Below are 16,740 nucleotides of genomic sequence, written 5' to 3'. Positions count from 1 at the left end.
GGGGGGGGGGGGGGGGGGGGGGAGACCATTGGGACTGGGAGTGGTAGTGTCCCCTTCAGAGGGGGAAGCTGGAATTCTGGGGAGTCCATTAGAAATTGAGAGATGCCCCTGAGAAAGCCCATTCACATGGGTGGGGAGAGGCAGGGTAGCTATACTGTACACTTACCTACGGTCTACAGCTGCTTCCTGCGCTGAGCCAGGTCTCAGCTCTGTGTCCTGCAGTAGGACATGGTGAACTGGAGTCTGTATTGTGCTACTGGGGGGACTGGACAATCAGCTTATCAAGTGCATACAGGACTCAATTCCAAGTTCTGTGCTATGGCTTGCAGATTCGCAAGACAATAAACCATTTTCTTAACTGTACGTGGGTAACAAGTGTGTTAGCATGTAATAACAGGTCACAGTTGAATCATGGTGACTAAGGGAAGAATTCAGTGCAAGCAGTATTGCAAAATTGCCATGAAAACTTGACAGAGCAGCAACAAAATCCACACACCCACCTTTGCCATGATGCTGCTGTTGATGGAAAAGCTAGTCATCATTTACTCGCTTGTCAAAATATTGCTTACCCTGCTAGAATCAGATCCTGCGAGGTTGAATCTGATCCATGTTATTTAAGGCTTTGTTCAAAGTTTATCACCACCTCGAGTCTGGTTCTTATGTTACCACCACCTGGAGACATACTGATTTATGTATATATTTTGATTTATAACAGTATCAACTGACATCTTTTTTACTGTGGATGCTTTTATAGAATGTTAGAATTCACCAGTATAATCCAATAAACTTGACCCTAACCTGCTGTGATTGTTAATTAGTGCAAAGTTTTCATTTGCCCTAGCTACAACAGATTTAACCTGTGTGTGTAGGGTTCTGCCCAAATTTGTTTTAAAGTGTGGTGTTCCCAGTGCAACCACGGTAAAAAGGTTGCATGATGCAGTATTGAGAAGATTCCCATTCAATTCTGAATCTGTTACATTTGAAAATGTTCTAATATGCAGATGTGGGTTTTGCCATTTATCAGACTTTTCCAGAACAGATGGGATTTTCAACAGCACATAAAAGCACAATCCCATTGACTTTTAATTAGTCATGTAAGCATTTTGAAAATACCAATGAATATTATTTCTTAGAGAGTTGAGCCATTTAATTGGTCACAAGAACAAAAAAATTACAAGTTAAACGGAACAAATATTAGGTAAACTCTTCCCATAGTATTTTTAATGTGACATGAGACTTATAATGTAAAATATGTTGAAAATGTATTGTTTTTTCTTGCAGACTGATCCAAGGCCCAGTGAAGTTAAAGGTCATTACATTGACTTCAGTGGATTTTGGATGAGGCCTATGATTCCTAAGTTTAAAAAGCCATTTTAATAGCACCTGAACTGTCAAAATAAACAGTGCAGTTGAAAGGAAAGTGTTGGTCACAAATATTCCACAAGATGGCAGCCTTACCTATGTAAAAAACACCATTTAAATTAAATCAGCGTTGCTGTGGGAACCAGGGGATGAAATAAGTAAAGACAATAAATCCTTCCCCAAGGTACCCAGGATTTTTTGCTATTTTATACATTGTAGATAAAGGGCATTTTGTGCGTGTGTGTGTGTACGTGTGCATGAAAAAGAGGAAACAACCTGTGGAAACAGCCTGATATTTTGCCCAAAATAATATTTATTTTCCCATGCTAATTGCAGTTATTATGGCCTCCAGATACACATACAATAAAAATGAGATCATGTGCTTGCAGTACAATTATCAGCTGAACTACTATCAAGGAATAAAAAAATACCTCCTCATCACGTCAAACAGACAGACAGGTAGGGCTAGTAAAATTCCTGATGAGTTAACAAACTTGAGTTCTGTCAATTCCAGATTTAAGGGCTGCTCCATTAAGAATGCTCCCATCTCAGAGTGCAAATCTAAGACTGTCTGGTGAGAGAGTATAAGGAGGGGTTCTGAGATACAAAGGTCCTAAGCCATGTAAGCAGGCATTTCTCCCAACCGATAAACATTAGGAGCACCCATTTTGATTACAGAACTGTTTTACACTTAACATGAAAACTTGATGATGCATATTTCTGCCTATGAGTTCAGTTTGCCAGCTGGCACTCACCATCCCTCCTATGGTCCCTTCAATAGCTCTGTGGATGACAGTTATAAGAGGCTTGCCAAATGGATGGTATGGTCAGCATCTGTGCTTTATGCTGTTCTTTCATTCTTCACTGATTCTAATGCATATCATTCAGGTGACAAGTTCTATCCATCCTTCCCACCAACATGTTGCCAGAAGCAAACTTGATTTTGATAGAAACCTCTATCCAGCACCACATTTTGCATCTGCTGTTATTTGCAGGCAAAATTGATACCATATAAAGTCTTTACAGTTTTGCAGGTGCGAAATTGGAGTATGCTTCCCAATATCTCTAGAAGTGGGAAAACTAACCTGTTTTTAGATATTCAGATTTCCTCCTTCTTCACAAGGGGCTTTGTTAGTGTTTAGTTCTTAACCATTGTTTTTCCTTCCTAAGTTTCTAGTATAGCATAGGTTTTCACTAACCTTTTTGCTAATGTATATGGGAGCAGTGCAAACTCCCATGTTTTGTGATCACTATTTCTCAGCCAAAAAAATTCAGTGAAGTAATTTCCATCTAACTATTTACCATTTGACAGTGTTTGTGGGGAAAGCCCACAGCTGAGATTACGGGATCTTTCTTCTGCAGGAATCATAGCGGTGTGGAGAGTCGTTTAGTACATGCATGCAAACTGCAGCCATCCTGGACTCCATGTAGCATGATGGCTGCATCCAGCTGGGAGACAGTTGCTCTGGTGAGCTCTTTCATCCTCTTTTAGTTGGAGGCTGCATTATCAACTCAGCTGAAGCTGCAGCGGAGCAGAGTGCTGTTTATAAGCATCAATGATGCAGCTGTGCTTAGGGTCTGAGGCTTAGGCTTGCAGCCACTTACATATATGCCATAGCGGGAATAGCAATAGCCACACTAGTTTTGAGCTTGGTCAGTGGTCTTGGTCTAATAGTTATTTCTATAGGAACAAATGTAAGAAAGTGTTTTATCAACCCATCCAACACAGGAAATTTATATCTGAATAGAATCATAGGACTAGAAGGAACCTCAAGAGGTCATCTAGTCCAGTCCCCTTCCCTCATGGCAAGACTAAGTATTCTCTAGACCAGTGGTTCTCAAACTGTGGGTCGGGACCCCATTTTAATAAGGTCACCAGGACTGGCTTAGACTTGCTCTGGCCTGGGACCAAAGCCTGAGGTCTTCAGCCCTAGGCATCAGGACTCAGGGACCCTGCCTGGGGCTGAAGCCCATGGGCTTCAGCTTTGACCCCACAACCAGGGGCTCAGGCTTCGCTCCTGGGGTTGTGTAGTAATTTTTATTGTCTGACGGGAGTCACAGTCCAATGAAGTTTGAGAACCCCTGATCTAGACCATCCCTGACAGGTGTTGGTCTAACCTGCTCTTAAAAATCTCCAGTGATGGGAGATTTCACTCCCTAGGCAATATTGTCTCATTTGTTCCCCTATTCTCTCTATCCATCTGCTATCTCTTTTCTTAGATTTAGATTGTAAAATCGTTGGGGGCAGAGACTGCATGTTTATATGGACCCTAGCATGATGGGGTCCTAGTCCATTACTAGGGCTCCTAAGCACTTCAGTAATACAAATAATAATGATAATGTTATACACCGATTCTGGAGAATCTCAGCTTTCATTTTTTTAAAGTAAGTTTCTAGCACACATGGTTGTGAAGAAAGCCTTCCATATTGGAACCAAGTGTAAACCAGTGCAGTGTTGTCAGTCTAAAACAATAGTTCTGAGAGGTGAGAACACACCTCTGCATGCGCGCGCACACACACACACCCCCTTTCTGGTTTATCTTCTTACAGCATGAACTAACGTCTTTTCTACATGCAAAAGTTGTACTATTTTAACTATACCAGCTAAAGCAGTACAAACTCCTAGTGTAGATGCGGTTACGTTTTATACTAGTATGGCATTCCCATATGGGAAGGGGAATGATCTATTCCAGTATGAGGCACCTTTATACCAATATAATTGCATCCACACTAGGGGGGCTACTGGTATAACTATATAAAAAAAAAAAATCACTCCCCTAACCAAAATAACTGCACTGCTACAAAATGGGTGTGTAGACAAGGCCTTCAGCCTAATAAAGACACTGATTCTCAGCCTTGCCTCTTTCAGTTTTATTCATGGAACAGGGGAAAGGGTGACTGTGAATCCAAAGGGGCAGGAATTAGGAGTTGCTGTGGGAAAGGAAAAGCAATGGGTATAAAAGAAAGACAACAATAGAAAAGAAAGAGAGGAAACAACAGAGAAAGAAGAGAAACAAAGGGCAGAACTAGCAGTTGGCCAAAGGGAGGTAAGGGTATATTTTCCCACTAAGTGATGCTGAACATGACAAAGGTACTGAACAAACAGTAAACAACAACGTTTATTTAGGACATAAAAGCCTAAACCTCCCCTGGATCTTTTTGCAAATCTCCCATTAAATAAGTGGGCCCATGGACTATAACCAAAACTGGAATTCAGCCTTCACCTCACAAGAAGTTTAACACCTCTGCTTTAGAAGTTTATGAGTAGGCTTAGCGGGATTAGATTATTGGTAAATGTCGATTTCACCATCACACACAAACTGACAAAAATATTTCCATCGCTAATCTAAACATACAGATAGGCAAAGAAAAATGCTGCTTGAAAACTTAGTTTGATTTAAGGCTATTTATTTACTTGGTATATTTTGTCATACGATGTTGACAGTTTGTGTTTTAATGGTGATAAAGCTTTAACTTTTTGAATCGCAATATCTACTGTAATTAAATAACTGTCCAGCCCTCCATAAATTTTTCACAACTTTGGAAATTTAAATCAATAAAAATTGGTAAAATGCTTAAAAATGAACATAGATATTATTTAAAAAAAATCAAATTCTGCCAAGCCTGCCTATCAGTAATATAATAAGGGAAGAATACCAAAGTCAAGTGAAACTGCAGGGGAATTTAGATAGACAAAATGATCACCAAAACTGAATATATCTAAGGCAGTGTTTCTCAACTTTTTTTTGATACTAGGAACCAGCTTCCTGCCTTCCTAAATTGTCAGGGAGCTCTCAGGGTCCATGGCCCAGTCATTGAGACACATTGATCTAGGGCACCAGGGTTAACAGTTTTAGGGAGGTAGTTGTGGTCCATTAGTTAGAGCAGAAGACGGAGTCAGGACTACAGTTCTGTTCCCAATTTTGTCATAGACTTTGTGACACCTTGGATAAATTACTGGTATTTAACCTCTCTCTGCTTTAGTTTCCAAATTTCCAAAGTGAGGCTAATGATGCTTTCCCCCCCATTTACATCTGTGGAGGCTGGAGTGCTAAGATTTATTACTGTTTGTCTTGGAAAAAATGTGATGAGATCTTCAGTGACCTCACAAGTGGTCAAATTAATTTTTACATGAGGCACAACACCGCACTGCTATTCTTAATACTATCCTGGGAGCAGTTCTTGGGTATAGATTCAGAATGTGAATCACTAAATCACCAGCACTACATTTGGCAGTATACTGGGTTTTCCGGGGCCTTCTGTTCAAGTACTAAAAGTCTGAGTTTTCTTAGCTTGTGAGATCTGATGTGATCACAGCCCCAAATTTGACTGCTGGCTAATGTTGTAGAGAGACCTGTGCCATCAATACATCTGACTGGATATGTGAGATGATTATTTGATTACAGTAATAAATATCAGTGAGTACACTTGTTCCTTAGCACCACATCCACCTTGTTTAACCATGAAAGGTCTTCCCAGTACTGTTTCAAATTCTTACAGTCACATATTTCTCAGATGACATAAGGATGATGCCAAAAGAGAACAGAGTGGAGCATCTGTCTCGGGAGCTAGCTCTGCAAAGAAAATTATAGCAATCGTGGCTTTGTTCTGCCATCAACATCTAGTCAAAAAGACACCCCCTTGAAAAACCGACCTTTGAGCAAGTTTTCTTGCTATTGATTGGAGAACTGAGTTGATTCTGCCAATGTGTACAGAGCAGCATCTGCCTGTGAACAGCTGGTCCTGCTGAAGCAAAGCTGGGGGCAATTCTATGCTGCTTATACTATGAACACTCCTAGAAGTGCCACATATACAGTGAGCACTGCAAAACTACAATTTGAGTTTCAAATATAAATCCAATAAAAGGGCATTTTTAGGCCCCAATCCAAGAAAGCACTTAAAAGCATATGCACCTATCCATCTACAGGACAGCACTTAAGCACATGCTTAAAATTAAGTACTGTCCTGAATAGGGTGCTTTTAAACCAGAGCCTTAATTATTTCACCTGCAGAACAGAAATTAGTTTATACGACTCAGCAGCAGATTGGGATGATTTGGATTAAATGAACATCTGAAAACTGTCTTGAAATGGGACAACTTTTAAATGCATTACAATGTATGTGAATTCATACCCCTCAGATTACAAAACTACATCACAGTTAATGTGACACACTGAACAGCCACAGCTCTGTATATACTGACTATCATTCTGCCATCTATGTACTTTCACCATTCTCCACTCATAATGCCGCATGAAAAGCAATCTGACCCATTCCATGATGTGGAAATGCCCAGTGATTGATTTTTATTTATATAGAAGTCTAAGGGCTGGTCCACACTAAGCCCCCAGTTCGAACTAAGATACGCAACTTCAGCTACGTGAATAACGTAGCTGAAGTCGAAGTATCTTAGTTCGAACTTAAAGGTACTTACCGCGGGTCCACACGCTGCAGGTAGGCTCCCCTGTCCACTCCTCTCATGGAGCAGGATTACCGTTGACGGCGAGCACTTCCGGGATCGATTTATCGCGTCTAGACAAGACGCGATAAATCGATCCCAGAAGATCGATTGCTTGCTGCCGAACCAGCGGGTAAGTATAGACGTACCCTAAGAAGGGAACACTGCACCAACAAAATTTATAGTTTTAATGCAAAAGGAAAAATGCATGTTCACAAAGTTCTGACAATGAATAGATTGGTATTAGAGATTGCCTAGCAAATATAGAATGTGGACTGGATGGTTTAAGGAACTGGTAATGAAACATGGAGTGTTTCAGCTCTTGGATACCCATTCAAATCTCGGGTAATCAGTTGCTTCCAAAAATCGTTACTCTGATCATTTGTAATGGTCGCATATGAAGTGAGTTGATAGTCTCACTCCATTTCCAAATGGAGGGGTAAACACTTCACAAAGCCACCACCACAATGGCTCCCTTATTAACAGTTTCAACTAAAAGTCCATCCATTAAATAGGCATGAAGCCTGAAATACCCTTAGAGGTTGTCCCTCCAGGGCAGCCCTTAGATATGTTGATTATACACCCACTAGCTGTGTTATTCTGTATCTGCTCTTTGGCCAGAGGACTTCAGTCTCACAGTTTATTAAGCCAGTATCTTTCACAACCACTAAAATAACTTTAAAAAAAAATCAACCTGTTTTTTGTCAGAAAAACAACAACAGATTTTCATGTTTTGCAGAGACAGCTAAAGTGGCCCACTGGAAGTTTGCCCTCTTATCATGTTAACATATTTGAACCAGTATCATAAATTTAGACCTGCATCTTAGTAGAATACTACCATAAAGCCAGCAGGGGAGCACAAAATAGACATCAATTCCATAGCCATGGTGGGTACAGGGGTTTCTCGATCTTCTCAGTGATGAATTTGACTTCCCATTCCAAGCAAAAGTAAGTAAATAAGCTACAATTTACCTTGAAAGCAGGCAATATTTGACAGCATTAAAGAGTGTTTAGAGTTTCAGATAGATTCTCTCCAGAACCACCTCTAAATGAGGATTTAGGAGGTAATCTATTTAAATAATCAATTCAGTCTTTTTTTCAAATTAAATTTCTACAACTTAAGACAGCTGCATATATATTCTCACCCTGGAGGCTGCTTATATATCAATCAGCTTATTTTACACATTGGAAGAGATGTCAGTGTTTTTCCCTCATCTGTCCTTTCTGATGCTATTTGTCTTTGATTTCCAGCAGGGGAGTGGTGAGCTTTTTGCACTGTGGTCTGAACAGGCTTTCATAGCGCTGAAGAATCATGACAGACATTTGCTAAACAGTTTCTTCTGAGCAATCAGTTTGGCAGCAAAAAGAGTCTTTTTAAAAATATACCATTTGATGAAAATCTACACTATAGGTTTGTCTTCCCCTCCAAAATGAATCTCTCTCAATTGATGTGGAAAAATATCAGTTCAGTCAGTGAATGTGGTATCCCAGAGAAAAATGTGATTTACTGTTGTGTTCAATGAACAGTTTGTGTGAAGGAAAATACTTTCCAAAGATGTACGTGCTGAGGTGGTGTTGGAGTTCTACCTATCATCATGTGCATCTCCACCTTCCAATGCCTGCCCATGATATTTCATTTTAATTGTTTCAGGACAGAATCAGTTTCAAAAGGACCTTGATATAACTGCTTCCGAGCAAGTCAACTTCAGCAACAAACACACACACTAGCAAAAGCAACAACTTTCATTTTGCAATGTGTATGACCTTTGGGCAGTCACTTCAACTCATTGTGTCAGCTTCCTTATAATAGAGGTAATAGTGCTTATGTACCACATCTGAGTCCCATGAGGTTTACTTCAATAAGTTTATAAAGTACTTTAAGATGCTCAGATGGAAGGAGCTAAAGACAAAGTTTAACATCACAACTAAAATATACCTCCCCCCCAGTCAGTTTAGTTCCATGTTTCCATTCTAGTCAATAACTTTGTGTGTATGGCTTTGCCATATGAATGCCTATGAATCAGGTGCTATTTGGGGAGGAAGACTATTGATACAGCATCAGAAGACTAAGCTTCCTTTAAGTTCATTATACATTAAAAAAAAAATCACTTGTAGATAAAGCATTCCTCCTCCCCACCCCCCACACACTTCCTAAAAGATTATTTTCTCTTAAAAGTGGGTGTTAGGCTGGTGTGCTAACAATTTTTTTTTGTGTAAGTCAAACTACCTCTAATCCATAACAAAACAGTAACAGAGGGAAAGGAGCTATAATAAATACTTATGTAAAGAGCCAAGTCACATGCCAGAGAAAGGTTGATGCTGTCTGGGACTATTTGGCTGGCACAAAATGCTCTAATGAGGAATTCATTACTAAGGAGACATTCAGATTTTTCTGTAAATTTGTGCTTATGACCCAATTAGACGGCTGACTGTTGTCTTTAAAATATCTGTTTTGAGGGGATGCGTGACAAGCCAGTTAGTTGAGGGACTCTCGGTATTAAGTCTATTAATGAAAACTTTGCTTAACCAGGACATTGCTTAAAAGCATTAACTTTTCCCTATGTACACATTTTCTCAAGCCAATGTGAGTGGACCTCAATCCTGCAGGGTGTTGAGCAGCCTCAGCTACCAATGGAAATTAAAGTTACCCAGTACCTCATACGAGATGCTCAGCACTTGGCAGGACAGATCCTCTTAAATTGAAACCTATGTACCTAGATCATGGTATAGGAAATTAATTGCTCAGATGAGCAGCTCATTTACATGCAGTGAGTAGGATTGTGGGGAACAGAGATAACACAAAAGGCATGGATTTGATTATTTCGCTGGCAAAATATTCTCTTATTTTGGGGAGTTTCTGTATTTTCTTGGGAGGCATGCACACATATTCCAATGCATGGTTCCACCAGGTGGAAAGCAACTTCCTTACCAGACAATTCAGATTCTCTAAGGTTTGGATATTCTTAGCACAGTAAGAATGCTTAAGCTATTTGGGAGATCCAGGGCGCTGAAGTGGTGCCAATTAAAATCCCTTGTGAGGCTCCTTCAGAATGTTCCTTGTGAGACAGAGATAATAGAAGCTATACCCCTACATGTCTAAATTTTAGGGCAGGTCTACACTATGGGGGGAAAGTCGATCTAAGCTACACAATTTGAGTTACCTTAATAGCAGAACTCAAGTCGACACAGCTTAGATCTCCTTACCGCGGGGTCCACACTACACTATGTCGACGGGAGACCCTCTCCTGTCAACTCCCCTTACTCTTCTCTTTCCGGTGGAGTACCGGAGTCAATGGGAGAGCGATCTGCAGTCAATGTAGCGGGTCTTCACTAGACCTGCTAAATCGACCCCCGGTGGATCAATCGCTGCAGCGTCTGAAGTCTTTAGTCTTTTTCCCCTCAAGGAGCTTCAAAGCATGTTAGGGGTTGAGGTGAATCTACAGGGGCCTTTGTCCATTCCATGATTGGCTCTAGCCCAGATTTGGCCAAGCCTTTTTGACATGGTCCACACAGTCGCTTCTGAGGCTCTGCATTGCCAATGGCTCAGGGCTGTTCTCCTCATTAGGTCCTGCCCAGTTAGGTTTAATTTTCAGCAAACATTCCATTATTTCTGCTTTGTCCTGGGCTTGTCTTTGTCCCTGTCCCTGTTAATTACTAGCAGAAGGGCAGCAAGTGGAAGCAGGAGATTGAACATTTGGCTACTACTCTTTGGCCTGGTTGACATGCTGAAGACTGCACAAATAAAGCACTGAGGTGCTGAGTCTGCTTGAGGGTCACTGCAAAGTCACATGAAATTCCAGCCAGTGATCTCACTTCCACAAGCATCGAATTCACAAAATATAACCACTGTTCAGCTCTCAAGACTGTTCTCACAGCACACTGTTAGAGGATAACCTGATCCAAAATGGCTAACACCTGCAGTCCTCCTCAGGCAAGTCTCCCAAGTTATGGGCTTGATTCTGTAGTGTTAAGCAGCCTCTACTCATGCTGGATTTCACTGAGGGCACCAGCAGTTTTTACCACCCTATACCATCAAGCTCTAATTCCCAGAAGTTTTGACTTGAGTAGGGACTGCAGGATTTGGCCCTAAGGATGTAGCACATTGTATACACAGATATGTCTGTACACTCCATCAAAATCACATTCCAGGCCCTCACGACTTCAACCAGCCAAACAGTAAAACACTGTTTCCACAAATGGCTGCTGCTTTTAGTCTTTTAAAATAAAAAGGTTAAGAAGAAATTTGAATTAAAAGTTTTATTCATTCAACATCTCACATTACAAATATTTAAAAATTATATGCATACTGGTATAAATAGTCATTTGCAAACTATTTAATAACATTAATTTTCCACTAGCACTTCAACAAATGAACTCTTTAAAAAAAGTAACTTGTGTTATATAACTTAGAGTAGAACATACAAAAATATGAACTTAAATGTGAAAATTACTTTAATAAAAAATGAATTACCCTTATTTAAAATGCTATAATAAATACTACAACCTCCCCATACACAGTAAAAACTATATGGAAATTCAGCCAAGTAGTACAATTAACTGACATACTTAAATAACTTTTCCTTCTGATAATATGAGCAATACATTGGGGGAAAAACATATTAGGGATTAGTAAAAACTAGACACCCACTTGCTAAAAGTTTCACGTCCAAAAAATATAACAAAAAATCTGATGAAAATTATAAAAACTAATTATACTTTAAAATTTAAAAATATAAAAAATAAAACAGTTGAATACAATATTGTCCCAATTCTTACAATGCTATCAATCACAGTAGCTTTAAAATAAGATAATAAAATAAAGCAAATGACCAAACCTCTTTTATTCCTTTTTTTTAAAAATAATCTCAAATTTACATTAGTAGAAAGATTGATTTCTGATTCTTTTCTTTAGAAACACCAGCAAGAAAGAGGATTTACTAGAACAGTAGAAAATGACATTTTTAAATGTCTGCAATTAAAAACAAAGAATTACACTGCAAAGATCTTCCAGAAGTCTGAAATAAGTATTGCACATAACTTGAAGTTAACTTGCCACAATTCATCACATTCAAGTTTTAAATCACCTTTTAACAGAAGGTTTTAACTCTTCAAAAACAAAAGGGGTGAATTATCAAGTCTTTCCAACAGCATCCTTATAAAACGCTAGATTCATTCACTGCAAGTTTTAAATTTGCATTCTGCAGAGGTCTGTGTATGGAGAAGTATATACTATACCAAAAGCACGGGGCAGTGGGGGAGGGAGGGTCCTTTACATATAAAGTAATCAGAAACACTTTATTTTACACTGCAAAAATAACCATGTAATTACTCTGTAACTACATTGTAAATACATGGCCAGTGCCATGCTAGCGTGATAGAACTACAGGCTTAACCCTTTTGCAAACTGAAGTGATACCCTAAGATTTGTAAACTAATTGCATGTTAATTATGTTTGGAGTGACATGGTAACTCCAACTACAAATCCCATGTAATCGGAAGGACATGTAATCACTATCTAAGTACAGAGTAATATATGTAATTGTTTATGCCCCGTAAATTGAAGTGTAACCAAATAATCTGTAAACACGCTTGTCACACAATCACAAGTGAATATTAGTAGAATAACAATTTCTTACATTAGTCATGCATACTAACATTACATGCCTGCCACATAGCAGGCTTGCTTTTATTTCTTTAAATATAATTTAAAAGAGCAGACACCTTTCTGCATCAAACACCTAACATCAATTTGTTAATATTAAAAATGGCTAAACATTCACCAAAAACATCTGCATTTGTGTATAATTTTTAAAAACCTAGTAAGAAGCGGTAGACAATTTTGATGTTACTTTACTTTTAAATTTCTACACTACATTTATGCATTTAATTTTTGAGGGTCTAAAGACTGTCATTTGTCACTTTCATGCTTTTTTTCTTCTTTAATTCTCAACTTTACATATACTATTTCTTAAATTATATGTACACCAAATACATGGTGCTGGGCTAAGATGTTTAAGCAACATGCTTTCTTTTCTCTGCAGATTCTAAAATAGCATTGCCAGTGCACAACATCCATAATTCAAAATGTATGCAGAGCACTGAAATGTATAAAAAGCAGAATATAAGAAAATAAAATTTATTAAAATTATTTATATTAAAAAATGAAGTATATGAAGATCTCTCAGTAATAAAAGTACAAAAAGCTACTCTTTGCAATATGAAAAATTGAGGTATTGCATAAAGAGATATCCCGTCAGTGAAAAGTGTGCCTAAAAATGCTCACTGTTGGAAAAACAAGATATACAAAAGTAGTGCATAACAAATATACATTATGTGCATGACAAAATAAGTTAGCTACAAAAACACTGTACCGAAATTCAGCAGGTCATGTACAAAGGGAAAATTATTATTCAAAGCTAGTTCTCAAACAGTGTTATTTCTTGTAATGGTAACCCATCTCACCTGTTTACTGGGTAGGATCGGCACAATAGCACACCCCAAGCCATCTAACAAGCATTAAAAAAATTAAAAGGAACATTCCAACTATAATTATGGACTTCAGAGAAAAAAAAGTCCCTGACAATCTACACAAGAGCACTCTCCATTTGCATTACTGTTGTCAATATTTTCAGGGATTTCATTAAAAGCAGCTCCCTTTCTTTACTTGACTAGTAGACAGCAAATGTCTCCATTTTGACCTTTGGAACTTAATAAGGTATAGTTCATTAAAGCCTGTATTGAAAATAAAAACTGCTTCTCATAAAGATAATCTTGAAGGTTAGGGGGCTCACAGAGTAGATGTTTTCTGCAGCGCCGAGGCAAATCTTTGGTTTGAGAGAATCTAGGATGGTACCATGCCAGTCAGACAGTTTAGAAGATTGCCATTGGATTGGTTTGTTTTGCACACTGCTACACAATCATTTTAAAAGTTGACCAGGGCATTAGTTAAAATCAAGTTTGGAAGTCTATGCCCCTTCCAGGGCATTAAGAGACTATTTCAAACAAAACCCCCACCTCACCCCTAAGCATTCAGTTATCAGGTATTGTGTTAATGCTTCTCAAGCTGGAGTTTATTTATAATAAAGCATGCATTAATTTAACAAAGTTGGCACTTCAGACACCTGTAATTCTTTATTTCCCCATGCTACGTTCTGAAGAAAAGGATTCTTAGTTAGGATTCTCTCTACAGGAAGAGTAAGATAGGCATATGCCTCTTTGCACAGATTTACACACTTATTAGTTCAGCAAACAGTGCAAAACAGACTTAGACTACTTAGCTTTGTTCTATTTATGCTTTCTACCTTATAGCTAGCTAAGTTAGAGGATATTAAAACTGACTTTACATCCAAGAGTAAAACCAATTAGCAGCCAATTTTTAGTCTGTGATACAGTGGAATACCAGAACTTAGATAAAATCAGTGATATCCTTGAGGTATCTTATTTTTCATGTCAAAATGGAGAGCAAAGGCTGGCCCCTGATGAATGTTAGTATATTAGCATATAGAGTTATATATAACCATCAAAAATAAAATCTATACATTTGTCCTTCAGGAGAGGAAATGCCAGTTTACTAGTTGTTATTACTCTAGCTTTGGTAGGATTTCTAGGGCAGTAACCAGACAATTGAGTTATCTCTCTTTTTAATGAAAAGTAATAAGTGCACCCCCCCCACACTCCACTCAGTAGTAATTTTACCCAACTTTTATATTTGGGAACCTTTAAACGGTAATTGTTTTGATAAAATATACTAAGATCTGCCTATTTGATTAGTACTTTGGATGTGGTTGGAAGTTGGAGACATGGTGAGATATATCCTGTGCTAAAAATTCAGCCTCAAAACCCTTAACATAAGTAAAAATAATTGTTATAATGCTGCTTTAACCTTGCTCGTGCATTTTTGTTGCTTTAAACATGCTCTTTCCTAGGCAGTTGCTAGCTTCTTTCATTGCTGTAAAATTTAACAGTAAGAAAAGGCAAAAAAAACAGGCTTCCCTTGGCGGGGCGAAGGAGGGGAGTGTCAGAACAGACTGATAGTGTTATTGTTGCATGGTTATTTTAATAAAAGTATTCTTATGTTTTTATTAACAATAATTTAATTAAAAAAACAAAATACTCTATTATTTCATTTCTCTTTTCTTAACATTTTTTTCTCTCCTCTATGAAAACGTTGCATGAAGTAAGTGTCCTCTTGATACCAAAGACAAGAGGATGTAACTTACACGCAACATGTTATCAATACGAAAAGGAGTTCCCAATACAGTTTTCAATGACAAGATTCTACAAAATACCCATATTATAGGTCATTCTTTCATTATACTATTGTTAAATTACAGACTACTACAAAAGGACATGCTATCTTGAATAAGGGGGATTGTGGGGAGGGATCAGGATAACAGAAGAGTGCACTTATTTTGAGGCCTGCATATGAGCACTGCAGTAATCTTTTAGTTCCAGCGGAATGAAATATGTCTTGGGCGATCTCCTCCCTCCTTCACCAGGGGCTTGTGGAATTCCCTGCCAGCGCGTGAATGGATAGCAGCCCAGCAATATTCACAGTAATACTGCAGACAGGTAACATTAGCACAGAAAAATGGAGCAAATTTTCCACCACAACGGGCCCCCTGACATTCATCACACAGCTGATCATCCAAGACATATGGCTTAACTTCCACCTGCATTCAAAAAACAAGAAAGTTTACAATACTTAGTAACTGTGCAGGTGATACTCTCAATGTATGCCGTTTTTGGTTGAGAGTCAGTTTAAGAAAAGAACTAGCTGCTGAAAATCAATGTTGCACAAGCAGTTGTCAGCACAAGGGTGAATCAACTCGTTTTATTCCAGCACGTGTGTGAACAGATTCATATTAAAATCAAAGGAGAATGCTGGGGATTTATTTTAAGTATAGTTACAGGCATTATTGTTCACAAAATTTCCTTTCAGCCAGGAATGTAAATTATTTACACAACATTAAAATTGCAGCTTAAGCACTCAAACATTTGAAAAGTCCAAAGTCCATATTTCCACTTATTTGCGAGTTTCATTCACACCTTTAACAACAAATGCTACATTTAGTTTGTTTCGTTTTCCTTTGGTACTTCAACTTAGTCCAGTCAGCAGTAGGAGATGTAACTAATCTACTTGTTTACTATTAGTGAGACTAGAACTTGATAGATTACACGAAACAACTATACAACTGACATCAAGGACAAGATTCTGAGCAGTAATCTAGCCCTTATGTGCCACAGGGGAAAAAAAAAAAAAAATGCAGAAAGCACACAGATCTTCCTAGCTAAGGATTCTCTTGCTATGGAAGAGTTCTGACTACTGTACACGTAGTTCCCATGCCAATCCCTATATATGGAACAAGGAGGGGTAGAGAAAGGACCATGGTCAGAGCATGCCACACTCTTGCAATTCCCAGCTAAAGATGACCCACTGGGGACCCACCAGCTGGCATATTTTGTAGTAGCATAGAGAGGCTGCTCTAAAGTACACTGGGGACTGGGCCAAGACAGAATAGGCCCCAGATTCAGGGAGCTGCATCCAGCTCTATTGTGGTTCCTCCTCTCACCTGCATCCAAAGGAAGCCAGTCACCACTGAGAATTTAATCTATATCTAATTAGCCAGCAGAACTGCCAGTTTCATTTTGAGAAATTAGTACAAGTGAGCACGGAGCCAACAAGCTCCCTTTTGAAGATACGAAGGGAGGATGTGAACTGATGTCAACTATATTCTTGCCACCCTCATTGTTAGACACAGAAAGCTGGGGAAGAAAAGCCTATTGACACTCTGTAGCTTCCTTTTTCTTAAGGGAAGGAGTAATGGGGAGAACCTTCCCAGGTTCCAAGAGGTGGTCATAAATATGCAATCAGTGTTACTCAGTACTGTGTATCTGGAAGAAGATGAATGTTTTGATGC

At 38.7% G+C, this 16,740-nt stretch overlaps 1 protein-coding gene across 3 annotated transcripts in view; it reads right to left on the bottom strand.

The window, feature by feature from the left end:
- Positions 1 to 11,084: 11,084 nt before the first annotated feature.
- The window catches only part of CPEB4 (cytoplasmic polyadenylation element binding protein 4), a 193,268-nt gene continuing 187,612 nt past the window's right edge, over positions 11,085 to 16,740 (bottom strand). For all 3 annotated transcript variants that reach the window (XM_024199349.1, XM_024199350.1, XM_024199348.3), the window contains one exon: positions 11,085 to 15,492. In XM_024199349.1, the coding sequence (XP_024055117.1) occupies positions 15,265 to 15,492 (228 nt within the window). In that variant the 3' untranslated portion in view covers positions 11,085 to 15,264. The remainder of the gene's footprint in view (positions 15,493 to 16,740) is intronic.

Source organism: Terrapene carolina, unplaced genomic scaffold (assembly GCF_002925995.2).
Source record: "Terrapene carolina triunguis isolate 2854851 unplaced genomic scaffold, T_m_triunguis-2.0 Scaffold629, whole genome shotgun sequence".
NCBI classification, from domain to species: Eukaryota; Metazoa; Chordata; order Testudines; family Emydidae; genus Terrapene; species Terrapene triunguis.
The sequence above is the reverse complement of the archived record's forward strand: the minus strand, read 5'-3'. Positions and strand labels throughout refer to the sequence as shown.